General features: G+C 45.8%; 1 protein-coding gene across 5 annotated transcripts in view; it reads left to right on the forward strand.

Annotated features, from left to right (window-relative positions):
* Positions 1-13,014, forward strand: part of DAB2IP (DAB2 interacting protein) — a 177,205-nt gene that overhangs the window by 47,764 nt on the left and 116,427 nt on the right. For 2 of the 5 annotated variants that reach the window (XM_090121077.1, XM_090121079.1), the window contains exons 1-2: positions 11,263-11,911; positions 12,003-12,022. The exons of 2 other annotated variants lie outside the window; for them this stretch is intronic. In XM_090121077.1, coding sequence (XP_089977203.1) covers positions 11,745-11,911; positions 12,003-12,022 — 187 coding nt within the window. In that variant the 5' untranslated portion in view covers positions 11,263-11,744. Of the gene's footprint in view, positions 1-8,370; positions 8,837-11,262; positions 11,912-12,002; positions 12,023-13,014 lie in introns of those variants that run through there. One more of the 5 variants, XM_031601907.2, reaches the window with a different exon arrangement.

The raw sequence follows: 13,014 nt of genomic DNA on the forward strand, positions 1-13,014 counted from the left end.
TGCTGCACGTAGAGCCTTTGTCACATGGGTGCTGTTTCAGTAGAGTCCTCACTTTTCGCAGGCTGCTGACTGTGAATGACTTCTCCCAGACTTCTCTCTATGTTGCTGTGCTTCGACTTCATGCCAGAGGGAAGAAGGGGGATTAAAACAAGCCACTCTCACAATGGTGTTTAAAAATTGATAGAAGGATTTCCAGTTGGCTTTGTAAAGCGGTCTCTAAAAACAATAGACACATTTCAGTGTTTTAACTTGTTACCGGGGTATGCTTTTAAAAGGATGGTGTTTTCTGCCATGTGCTGTCATGCAAGTCTGATAAGGGAGATGGCTAAAGAACATCCTTGCCAGAAACATTCCTTAGAAGTGTAATCTGGTGCCAAAAAAGTAAAACAAGCAACTACACTTGTAGTATAGTTTGCAAATTATGTGTCAAGGAAAGGAAGAAAATAATCTGTCACACGGAGAATGAAGTTTGAATTGTGTGTACACACATCAGTGATTTGTTATAGGAATGTAAGATCATTATCAGGCATTTAAACATGAATTAGAGATATCTAATCTATTAATTAATCAAAAAGCAAGTTTTATATAGCCTGTGTAAACATTTAATCTTCCATTTCACTCGTCAGCATAGATGCTGCCTTCAACTTGACGGTATCACGAGATTAAATGCCCCAGGCGTTGATTTGTAGAGCTGTGTGAATCTCACGTGCCCTTGTGTGGCACTGTGGGAGGTGAGCTGGGTTCCCCAGATGACATCAAGGTTTGTGCACTTACTGACCTGCCTGTAAAACTCTCCTCCCCTCTTTGAGTCGGGACAAATCATGCTTCCATGCAAAGAAGGCTGACGATGCCCTGCAGCAGCCTGCAGATCTGCTGATGGATTTCCTGCCCTCTCGGCACACAGCACAGGGGAGCCACTCCATCACAGCATACAACAAACAGCTGACACTTCTGCTTCTAACAACAGATTTGGCATAGGAAGCCACTGGTGCCAAACCTTCATCACCTTCCCTGAAGCAACACGGCAGCAAGGTTACTGCTGAAATTCAAAATACATTTAGGAAACAGTTCCTTTGGTTGTGTGGGTATGTTCATCAAAATTAAGAGAGAATACATAGTGTCCTGTAATAATTTACTATTGTTTTGTATCTCATAATTAGATTCCTAACCCAAAGGTGATTTTTTTTTTAATTAAAATTTGCTGATAGTAAAGTTGAGAACCTTGAACATACTTCAGTTTTTTACCCTGGAAAAGTCATTTTCCCTTTTTTACTCATATTTCTTTTTACTAAATCTAAGTAAACGTATTTACTTACATTTAAAAGTGCGTATATTTCCAACTGAAATCACAGTGCAAACATTTTTTTATTTCTTTCACAACGTTTGATTTGAAGAAAGAAGCTGTTTATAAATGATAACAATAAGGCATGAGGGAAAAACGTGTCCCACGATGTGGGGGGAAAAAAAAACCCATCGCTGCCTATGAGTGCACAGACAGCAGCTGAGAGCAGCCGTGTCACAACGCTGACGTGGTTCATCTACAACAACTTTGGTCCTTCTCCCATTGGAGGCGTGGGAGCGCTGGGCTGCTGCGGCACGCGGCGCTGCTGAGCCGCAGGGAATGCTTTATGGCTGCAGCCTCTGCAATGAGGAAACGTGTTTGTTTTAGTCTGGCTGACGAGGTGACCCCGCACATAGCAGCGCTGTGTTCAGGGAACGAATAAAAGAGTGGCAGTGAATGCGGCTGTGTTGGCTGGAAGTTGAGTTCGCTGCAAACCCGCGGGTCGGCTCGCAGGGTCACAGCACAGCGCTGCTTGAGTTTTGTCTCGGAGAAGGAAACGGGAGATCTTTGGAAACACAGAGCCGAGGTTACTCTGCTAATCATTCAATGAATCACTGTTAACACTTTGTTTTAGCAATAAGCTTTTTTTTTGTGAAGAATAAGCAGGCTTAAACAAACATTTCCTCCCGGCAGCTGCTCACGGAGGACACGCGGTGCTCGGAGGCGTCGAACTGCTCCGATCTGTGTGCAGGGCTTTGTTTGATGAGGGGTTTTGTGCACGAGTTTTCTTTTTGCTGTGAGGTTTGCTATGGGAATTTGTGCTATACAATGGAGATTGTACACTCGTGGTGTTGTTTTTTTCCCTCGTGAGTTATTTAAAGCAGCAAGCTGTTCTGAGGCATTGGATGTTTGATTCTGGCAAAAGTTTCTTCTTCAATTTCCTTTAGTCCACGTGTTAAATGACTTAATTAGGTCTGTGGAAATGATAGCACAAATCTTAAGACAGATTTAGACTTCCTACGTTTTATTACTAGTCAGGTTATAAACCAGATTGTCTGAGTCGGGCATTCTTTGTTGTCAGGAATACATGTAAATAAATCTAGAGTCAATGAAGAGTTTGTTTTGGTCTCCCCCAGCTAGCTGGAAGCTGATTTGAAAAAGTCTGTGTTCTTTAGCTCTATTGTTGTACCGGGAAGCAGTCAGGAAGCGTTCAGCTTTGAGGTCAGTCCCTGGGCCTTTCCCTGTTCTCTGCCCTAAGAGCTCGTTGTGCAGAGCAGGAAACATCTCCAGTTGGGTTCCCAGGAGCCCTGGCTCTCCCTGTTGTCTCTGTAAGCTACCTGGGGATCAGCAGCCCTGCCTGCATGAGCCCCTTCACGTGTCCTTCATCAGCCACTACAGCACCATGAATAATGTTTGTCAGCCTGCTGTGCCTGGGACCTGGGACGTTGTACCAAAATCTCCGTCAAGAAGCTGCTGGCTGTGTAGGGAAATGAAATTTTTAGGTCCAAATCTCAGCTGGCTGGTTGGCAGATTTGTTGGAGGTAAAATTCCCAGGCGGTATTTCTGCTTCTCTTGCTTCAGACTTCCTATGAGATACCTGCTCTCATCTCTCAGATGTATGATGACTATGCCTCAAAATCAGGACATAATGATGTCAAATTAAAAGCCAAAGACTTGACCTTCCTCCTTAACACTTCGCACTTTCATTTGAAATTTTTATCTTTCCGAATGAAAAAGAGAATCTATGTACGTATTAAGTATTTTGAAAAGCTGAACAAGTATTTGCAAAAGCATCAGTGCTCTGTTGGATGGAATACACTGTAGAAAGAAAGACACTGACACTTAATGCTTATTCATCACAAGAGGATTGTCACAAGAGAGAAGGAAGCCTGCTCAGTTCTTTGGGCAGGACGGAGGGCTGGGGGTGCAGCCCCAGCTGTCGCCTTCCCTCGTGGCCTCGCTCACATCTCAGGGCTCCATCCTCCATGCCTGGCATGGTGGTAACTGCCCGCAGCGTGGGCCATCATGTGTGCAGCTCGTTAGACTGGGAGTGCTTTGGACAAGGAATCACCTCTTGTTTGGTGGCATGCACCACCGATCCCACAGCCATACAACACTGATCTCCCTGGGATCTCCAGGCACCGCCGGAGGAAACACGATGGTGCAAATGGCCTTTATGTAGGGAGTGCTGAAGGATCCGTGCTCTGATGTCACAACACCTCCTTAACTCTTGTTTAATATTCAATTAATTGTTCCTTTTGCCTTTTTCTACTCATATCATTCAATATCAGTACTAGATAAAAATAACTTCCCCAATTCCATTTGGATTTCATCGCCATACAGACAGCAGGACTATGGCATAGGGTTGTTACATACAAATGAATGGGGGACCATTAATTCTGTGTTGAAATTTAATGTAAATGTTTCTCATTCTGCTTCCAAATCTGTGAGCCATTCTTTGGTGAGGCAATCAAAGAGCTGACGCCATCCACCTGAGGTGGCAAGGAAATTAATTTGTCCGTGCAACCTTAAAATAATCATTGTTTCCCATTAAAATACTGGGAAGTAGTATTTTATTTTTATTGTGTATATGAAACTTTCCTTCTGAAAGCCTTTGAATATGTCAGTGAAGACTTTTTAAGGAGCAGAGTTAAAAATCAGAAAATGTTACATTGCTTCTTTTCTTCCAAATCAAATCCATTCTACCAGAGCAAAAAAAAAAAGTAAAATAGATCTAACTTTTATGATTTTAACTTGTTGGCTCCAGCCCTCCTGCTAGGTTAAGTATGGTTACTTATTTCTCTAATGCATTTCTGAATATTCTCTTGTTTGGAGAGTGTTCTCACGTGGAATCAGTTGTCTGTGTTGCCTCTTTAGTTGCTCTTTTTTTTTTTTTTTTTTTCTTTTTTCTTTTTCCTTTTTCGTTTTCCTTGGCGGTGGTACATGGGAGCAGGAAGGCCCTGCTCAGACTGCAGCAAGAGAACCCAGTAGTGCCTTTCTGCCTGGGGGGGGGAGGTCTTCCTAAAGGCCAAACTGCCGGGGGGCTGGGATGTGAGCAAGGATGGAGTGGAACAGTTTCAGCACAAACTTCTTTTACAGTGCTGCTTGAAAACCAGGACTGTTCTACTTGCTAGGAGTAGAGCTGAGCTGAAAGTTCAGTTCTTCTTATACAAAGGAAATTGCCTTCCTCTCTGGCTCTGTATATGAGGTTATATATCCCTGGTAGCCTTGAGGCAATAAGCCTGGAAACCTGCCAGCTCGCAGGGTGCTGAACTGCATCCCATAATGATCTTGAGAGCAAATCCAAGCAGGCAAATCCGGAGAGCGACTGGGATCCAGCAAGAACACTTGTATTAATCCTTTGTTTAAAAAGTCTGATGCTCCTTAGAGATGACTCCCTTATTCGTTGCCTCAGACTGTGAGAGAAGTATTGGCACTCTTCAGAAGTGCTTATATGTGACACGGAGAGCAGGGCAGCACTCAGATGTTGTCAGCTTCGTGTTGATAGATCTGCTGTTCTCTGACCAAACACTGATTAGAAATTCAGCCAACATCCACCATTCCCCTCTATATTGGCCAATGCAAAGCAACTGCTTCTTTTTTTTAATTTTATTTTGCTAACTTTTGAAAGCTTCTGTTCAGTTCTTTGTGGAATAAATGTGGGAAATGAAATGAACGAAAGCTGCTCTCATCCAGAAGGTAAATTCAGGGGCCAGTGTACAAATCAGTGTTTCCCCATAACTTTACTTTAGGGCCAGGACTGCGCCCTCGAGAAACAAATGAAACCTTACTTTCAGAAGAAGGGATTCAGGTTCCTTGCCATGAAATCTGAGGGAGCTGAGAGGAATGATTGTTTCCCTGCAAAGTCCTTTGGGAAAGCAAGAGGTGTAATGGTAGAGTCTGCACTGGGAACGTGCGTTCTGAAATGCAGTCATTATTTTCCCAGCACAAGGCAATAAACAAATGATAAAAAGCTGAGTGTTGGCCCCCAGGAGGCATGTCTTCCAGCAGCCCCATGCAGCCCACAGCCCTGCTGTAGCTGAGCAAACCCTCAGGCAGCAGCCTGCTCCTTTTGATGTCAAAGCAAACAAACCCACATTTGTGTAGCTCTCCGTCCCAGAACTTATTTTGGTGCTAATTTACAGTTTATTCACACGCTGTTAGTTTTGGTAAAGGAGTGAAATAAATCCAGTCTTAAGAGAGCTTATAAGCAGGTTAACGGAGGGAGATGACAGGGGACGAAGGCTGGCTGTGGGTGCTCCAGCCTTCCTCTGCATCTCAGTGGTGTAAAAACTGGGTATTTTATTGAGATGTTACACTTTGGTGGGCACTTAATTTCATGGTAAGGTTACTGTTCAGTGTTGGCACCCCAAAATCACTGCTGTGTTTGGCTCCATTTGCTCCTCGTATGGAGAGGTTCAGTAGAGCCCAGCAAATGAACCCATCGCTCTGCCTTGGGGAACAGCACAGCTGTGACGTGTTGCTGTAGAGATAGATTCTAACATCAGCTTTCCTCCAGAACAGTTAATATATCTAACGTTTGCAAGTGGTAGGTTCTGCTATGCACAAAAGAGCGTTTGTGTCAGGATGTGGCTTTCAGAAAGAAGAAAAAAAAAAAAGAAGAAGAAAGGAAGAAAAAAAGTAATGGCGGATTAATTGGAAAGGTCCAGAGCAGTCACATTCCCTCCCAGACAGGTCATTCATTTTGTTGCCTGCTGCTACGCAGCATCTGAACTTAAAACCTTCACAAACTTCGTTGAAGTGAGACAGACAGAGGCAAGCTGGCTAAACTTGAACAAAACTCCCAACCGCTTACGCTTTTATTGCAGGGCTGCTTTCTCTTGTCATGATGGTTTATAGTCCCTCATTAACTTCTCCTGTTTTATGGTCACCTGCATGGACATTTCTGAAGGTACTCAGTTGATTAACAAAAATATCCCTAAACGTGGAACAGATGCTTAAGTACACGTGAGTGAATGTGCCCTGAAAGCAGGACCACCATCCTTATCTCCTGATCATTCCCACCTGCACACGGAGGTGAGGATGGCTGGTCTGCATCCCACCGCATCCCAGGTGCTTGGAGGATGAGCCACATGGTTCCAATTAGGCAAAACCAACCCAGGTGGACCTCATCCTTTTGGACTGTCTGAATTTGAATGAGCTTTTAAATGGTTTTGTTTCAACTTTCAGTTCTATCAGTGCCTTTTGTTGTTGTTGTTGTTCTTCGGAATGAAGAGTTAAAGAAATAAAGTGGTTCAACTCTTTTAAAGACATTTTGAATGATAAAAGCATAATAGGAAAAAGCTTTTTTAAGCTACCAGCTCAGTTATTAGGACACCAAAACTCAGAGAGAGCTATGAGTATTTGGCTTCTTGTCTACAGATCTGTTACTGAACCTCAATATTTTCAGATTTTCCCATCACTGTCTTATAGTTGTTCTTGGCCCTATTTACAAACTGAATCAACTGCACAGGATGAGTCTCTCATCACTTGGGGAATGTTTTTTGTCATTTCTTTATTACTTTTTGTGTTTTAATCTACCCAAATATGAAAAAACTCAACATTCTGGATTACAAGATGAGAGCAGACGTGCAGTAAATCAAAGCCTTCTCCTTTTTGCTGCGATGTGTTGTGGGGCTGGGTGACAGCTGGTGCTGGTGCCAGCAGAGCACAGTCCTGTGCAGCATCCCCCTGCACACGGGATGGAGCCTCTGCTGTCCAGCTGGAGCTCCCTCCTTGACCTGAACTTGTCATTGCCCCAGTGATTGGCTCATTCCTGTGCAGTCTAAAAGCTGTTGAATTCCTTATGTGTGGCCTCAAAACCAGGCATGGACTTTACTAAAGGCTGAGGCTTGTTTCCTGTCCTGGAAGGGTCTTTCTCTGCTGATGAATACCATATTTTCCCTACACTATCTGTAAATAAGACAACACAGGTTTTATAAAATTCTAATGTTTTTCATGACTATGTGAGTTTACAAAATGCTGAAAGTAGGGGGGATTGCTGGTGATAAGGAAGGGACAGTCCTTAGGAGAACTGGCAGGCTTTGTTTCCCACACGAAGCACTAGCAGGACATGTCACACCGAGGGAACCAAGGTCGGCTGGTTTCTGCCTCCTGTGACTGAAGACACAACTCGGTATAACCCAGGAAGCTTTCAGACTCCTGCAGAAGCTCCAACTGAGCAGGGAGCACAGCTCGTCCTCAGCCAAGCCTGCCTGGTCCTACCTACAGCCATCCCACAGAGATACATGTGCACAAATGTCTGGGAAAAAGAACAGAAGTAGGACACACTATGGGGAGGCACTGTGCGAACTTTGTTTTCCAGTTCACCCCGCTCTGATGAGATTTTTCTGTTATCTGCCAACCCGTGAGGAGTGGCAGCACGCTCAGTCCTTGGCCACAGCTCAGGGTTTCTGCAGTGCTCTCTGCTTGTCCTGCACAGCACGGTCTGTGCCAGCCTGCAGAGGAGCTTTGGCGGAGGAACATGGACAATTCATCTCACACCTGACCTTTCAAAACTAAATCTGGAGCGTAATTTTTGTTCTGGTTATTCTGTTTTCTTTTTTTGCTTTTCTTCCATGGCTTAAAGCGTTAATTCTGCCCAATGCAATGTAATTTTATTGAGCAACATGAGCCGGAGACAGAATCTTCGCTGCCATCAGACCCCAAATGGTAAATAGGCTCTTTCTCTAATTCCTGGGATGTGCTATAACTCAGTTTGAATGTTGAAAGGAAATGGGCCTCCAGGGGAGTCTGGAGCTCTGTTCATTCAAGTTCTAATTAAAGTTTTCCCCTCTCAAGTTTCACTTTATTTTCCGGGGCTTTTGCTCCACGATGATTATTAACATGTGTCCCACAGCCCGGAGATCGTTATACCCTTCCCTGCCCCATATTCCACAGCTGCCTCCTGCTGCAGCCCGGCTGCCTGGCACTCCGTCCCGGCGGTGCAGCTGTTGGCAGGCAGAGGCTGCGCGGCTGCTCTCCTGCAGCAGGCATTGCTTTCCTCCAGCGCTGCTCGGTCGGATGCTGCTGTCCAGCGGGGACGATCCAGTCCAGGATTTCTTCCAGCCTTTTCTTCACGTTTCAAGAGCCCAGGCCAACTCTGGCTTCCTATTCCAACTCCAGCACGCTTATCTTTTTGGGGGCAGGAATTGTTAGTACAGTCTATCTTGCTTGCTGCAAGTCCTCCCTCTGCTGAGACATGTACTCTGGTGCTGCGTTCCTTTATTTTTTTTTTTTCTCTGTCTTTTTAATGTTTTCTTCCTGTTGTTTTTCTTCTTAAATGTGTAAAGTGAAGAGTTCCTCTTCCCCCCTCTCCCTTTCCACTGCACAGAACAACCTCCCGTTGATTACACGCTGGAACTGTTGCTACTTTGCCAGAGGGGAGAGTGAACCTGTGCCTGCATGTGTGTATGTGTAAAATAGACAGAAAAATGTCAATGAACAGCAGGAAAAGTTCTGGGAGACCGTCCTACTACTATCGTCTGCTCCGGAGGTCACGACTTCAGAGACAGCGAAGCAGATCCCGGAGCCGGAACAGGCCGCTTAGTAGGGGTAATTGCAACGCAGTTCTGTTTAATTGGCAGTGCAAAGACATTCGTGCTGATGCTTACAGGTAGCTTCGTTCCTGTGCGTGAGAGCGACCCGTGTGAATGGAAGTGTGCCTGCTCCCCGTGCAGCGTGTGCTGGGCTTTGCAAAAGGCCATTGCTTGTGCTGAGGGGGGGGAGCTGCTGGATGGAGGTGAGCTGGGCAGCCTGGCTGTAACTAATCCCATCTCCTCTGTTAGCCACCCATCGGTTATTGCAGTGTGTTTGATTAAGGTAACCGTTTCTTTCTAGCGAATTGAGACGTTTGGAGGCCTAATTGATGATTATGGATATTTGATTAAGAGATGGTATCTGTGTGCAGAGATGAATTGCTGGAACTTGTTCTCCATGGGCTGAGTATCACCAGGGGTTTCAACATTACAAAGCTGAGTACGGTTTAAGGGCAGAATTTTTAGAGCTTACAGGTTGTGCTCCAGAGGCACTGGGAAAACCTCTGGGACTTGTATTCCCAAATCACTTTGCTTCTAAAAATCCTGCTCTAAAAGGGCCTATTTGTCCTCATCAGCAGGAGTTAGGTCCACAGAGTCATGTTTCTGCAGGGCGTACTCACTCATGCAGCCCGTTTATTCTACTTGAGGCAGCCACTGACCCAGATGCATTTTTAAAAATCAGCTATTCTGGCTCTCTTGCAGTGTGAGATACACGTCTGTTGCTGCTTGTGCCTGTTGTTAAAGCAGTCCAAGAGATGGGTGGCTCTGAGTCGTTCTGTGTTGAGCTGTCTTTGCAGAAGGGAAGATGAGGGCTGCGTTTGGCCTCCAGTGCAACAATCCTGTCACATTTATAAAGTCCTGAGCTCAATCAGAACCATGAACGAACTTCTTAGTTGTTGTTCTTGTGCGAATAAACAGCTGTAGCAGAGTGCAGTGGCAACACCTCGTGCTCCGTCAGGTGTGTGTGCAAATCCAGGCTTTACCTGTGTCCCTGGGGTTGATGAGATGTACGCAGCAGCCTGCAGAGCTGACCCCAGGAGTGCAAAATTTAACTTCACACAGCGTGCTCTTCCTCCCATGACTTGCAGTACTTTTTCTGGCTGTGGAATCATTACTGGGAAAACAATAGGAAGCTAAATCAGTCCATAAGCCTCATCCTTTCCTATAAGCAAAACAGGGTTTTTCTTTCCATGGTTTTGTTTTGTTTTTCTGTTCTGCCTGTCAGAGAGGAGTGTCTGTAGACCCACAAGTGTGTAACAGCTCCTTTTTCCCCTTTATTCATATACTGCTCAAAACCAAAATATTTTACTGTCATTTCAGTTACCGAGACAAACCAGATGCGTTCATTTCTTTTAGGTAACCCAGTATGAACTTATGAGCATAAACTGTCATGAGCACAAAGAATATGCAAGCAGATTTGATTGAAATGGAAATGAGCCCTAATGTTTGTAAGAAATTGGATTAGAACCAAATGAAATCTTCTTGCTGTTGATCCCTCTCTGAGTATTTTGTGTTTGTCACACACATGTAGGATTCCTGCCTGCTAGGAGAATCATAATGCTCTGCACTCATTTAGCTCTTCTCATCCGTAGATCTTACGGGGATTTGCAAAATCTGGACAAGAATTTTCATTTTCTATATGTCATTTTCTATATGTAAGAGATGTAGAAAGCAAGTTAAGCAAGTTGTGGAGGAATGGTGTTGAGCTGCAAGGTCCTGGGATGTGTAGGGCCCAGTCCAGGAGCTGCAGGCGGTCTGGGCAGAGTGAAGGAAGAGCAGAATGCAGATTTTTTGCCAGTGGACAATGAATGTGTGGGAGATGGTAGGGCTGCGGGAGCAATGGGGAACGCAGGCACCAGAATGAGTCTGTAGGCTTTTTGGTTTTGATGTAATGTTAATTCCCAAAGCCTACAAGCCTGAACAAGGAAGGAACTGAGGATCACCCTCTCAAGTACTCATCTGCAGTGTCATTTGCCATTGCTAGCTAAGATGTTCTTAGAGAAAGAGCAGATATTCTTAATGGAAAGTTATCATAATCTTGTAAGTACTGGAGTGCTTTTACAGGAATTCGCTGTGTTCTATCTTGCCACTTGCTTGTTTCCAGGCCGTTTCCTCAGCAAGTCTCCCTCCCCCCTTTGCCACAATCCACGCAGAGCACACGTGGATGCAGCCGGGCGCTGCAGCAGCGAGGCCCGCAGGCTGAGCTCCTCCACGCGGTGCTGCCCAGCAGGCCGGCAGCAAGCTCAGGGCCAGGGGGCTTGCTGGGGGTCAAACAGCTGTTACACATTTAGCAGGAGGAGGAGATCTCTGCTGGCACACGTCCGCTCCGGCATCTGGAAGCGCTCGCAGCACCGCACCAATCGCGGACGCGGCTCCCGGGAGGTGCAGCTGCTGCCATCTGCTGCCAGCACCGCTCCGTGCCGCTGCGCTGAGCGCCGGGATCCCGGCTGGTTTGTGTCTGCCCGCTCCCTGAATGAGGAGGAGGTTGTGTTGAAACGCACGTGTTCATGTTCTGCCGCTTCCCGCTGCCGGCCCGTCAGGGGCAGAGGCGGATCCCCCAAGTCGGAGCGTGGCTGCGGGATGCTGCTCACCCGAGGAAGGCAGGGCTGGGCTGCGGCCATTGCCTGCCCAGCTGTGGCCCCAGCTGTGGGGCTGGCTGCTGGGGAAGTGGGCCGAGGTGCAGGGGGACCAAGGAAGAGATGGCCGCTGCCTCAGGAAAGTGTGCTGCAGTGCGTTTGAGATAAGCAAAGTGAGCAGAATTTGCATTTTCTACGCCAGTCTCTAAGGAAAGGTGGGGACTGCTTTCTGTTGGGACTCCAGATGGACACGATCTGATGTAGTGCGCAGAAAAATCTGTCACACTTTCAGCTGTTTTCAGTGACAGCCAGCTTATTTGATGTCTCCTATGATGTCATCCTCTATTCATGGAATTCTCTGGCCAGCCCTGTTGCCCAGGGCACCTTCATCTCCTGTTCGTGTGCCCAGGCCTGGAACAGCTGGAGAGGGCTGAAACTGATGGGGTGGCAAATCAGGCCAGAGCAGGGAGGCATGCTGCTAGGAGGCTCCAGCACACAGAGATTCCTGTAGTCTGGTGATGGATAAACAGGACAGGTTTCACTCCACTGTTATATTTTGTTACAATGATGATAATTTTGGAAATCTCCCGGCTCTGCTTTCCGCAGGGATTTGAGCCATGCTACAGGTACGTTGGTTAGAAAGACCTAGAAAATCCCCATCTCTCCTATGACCATCTGTTCAGCTCGGAGATGTGTGTAAATACGTGAGGAATCATGGCTGTAATTATGATTACTACCAGGTGATCCATCCAATGCAGCAGAAGGCGTTGGGAGGCAGAGAGGGCAGAAGAAAAATACTTGGCAGAAGCATCACCTGCCTCTGCCTGCTGCGTGCTGCTCTGTGGGCCCTTCATGCTATCTCTGCCACTTCTTAATTATGGCCATAATGAAGGAGCGGGGCTCAGGGGCAACTGTTCTGAAAATCCAGTTTCCTCATGGAAACTGCTGAGGGTGCTCCATTCACTGGCCTCAGATCCAGCTGCTCTGCAGGCTGCGTGCTCTGGAAGCTCAGAATTCTGTGAGTGTGAGGTTATGTTTCTGATCATTTACGAGTAAATTGCTTAATTATTGAATCAGTTATTTAAAAAACTGGTAGCTTTGGCATGTTTTTCGTTATGGTAATAATAGTTTTTGTTCCAACGTGCAACAGAATGACATGAGGAGGCTATACCCAGGCTTGCTTTCTGACTAAACCATGCTGAAAATTCATGCATCCTTCTCTCATCGTGTCACAAATGAGAATATGTCATATACTATATTTGCATATTCTCCAAAACGAGATGCTGTGGAAATAGGGAACTTCTCCATCTCTTATTTTTCTCATTTGTTATAAGTGATTTTTTTTTGCCCATGATTAACCATCTCTCCTAAGAAACCGCCTTCTGTTGCTAATTTGTCTCAGTGGGACCGAGGCAGGAGGCTGTCTGAATTCTTAGTAAGAAGAATTAGAAATAGTGATTTGAATCGAATGCAGCTTCGGCTTCAGCTCTTCCTTCTGTAGAACTCTGTAGGCGATCAGTTGTCATCATACTGCTAAGAACTCAATAACAGTTTGATTTCCTGATCTTGAAGGTTTAGTGTTTCTTCTCAGATACAATCACAGAATCATACAATCGTT

This window comes from Phasianus colchicus, chromosome 19 (genome assembly GCF_987193195.1).
Source record: "Phasianus colchicus chromosome 19, bPhaCol1.hap1.1, whole genome shotgun sequence".
Lineage (NCBI taxonomy): Eukaryota > Metazoa > Chordata > Aves > Galliformes > Phasianidae > Phasianus > Phasianus colchicus.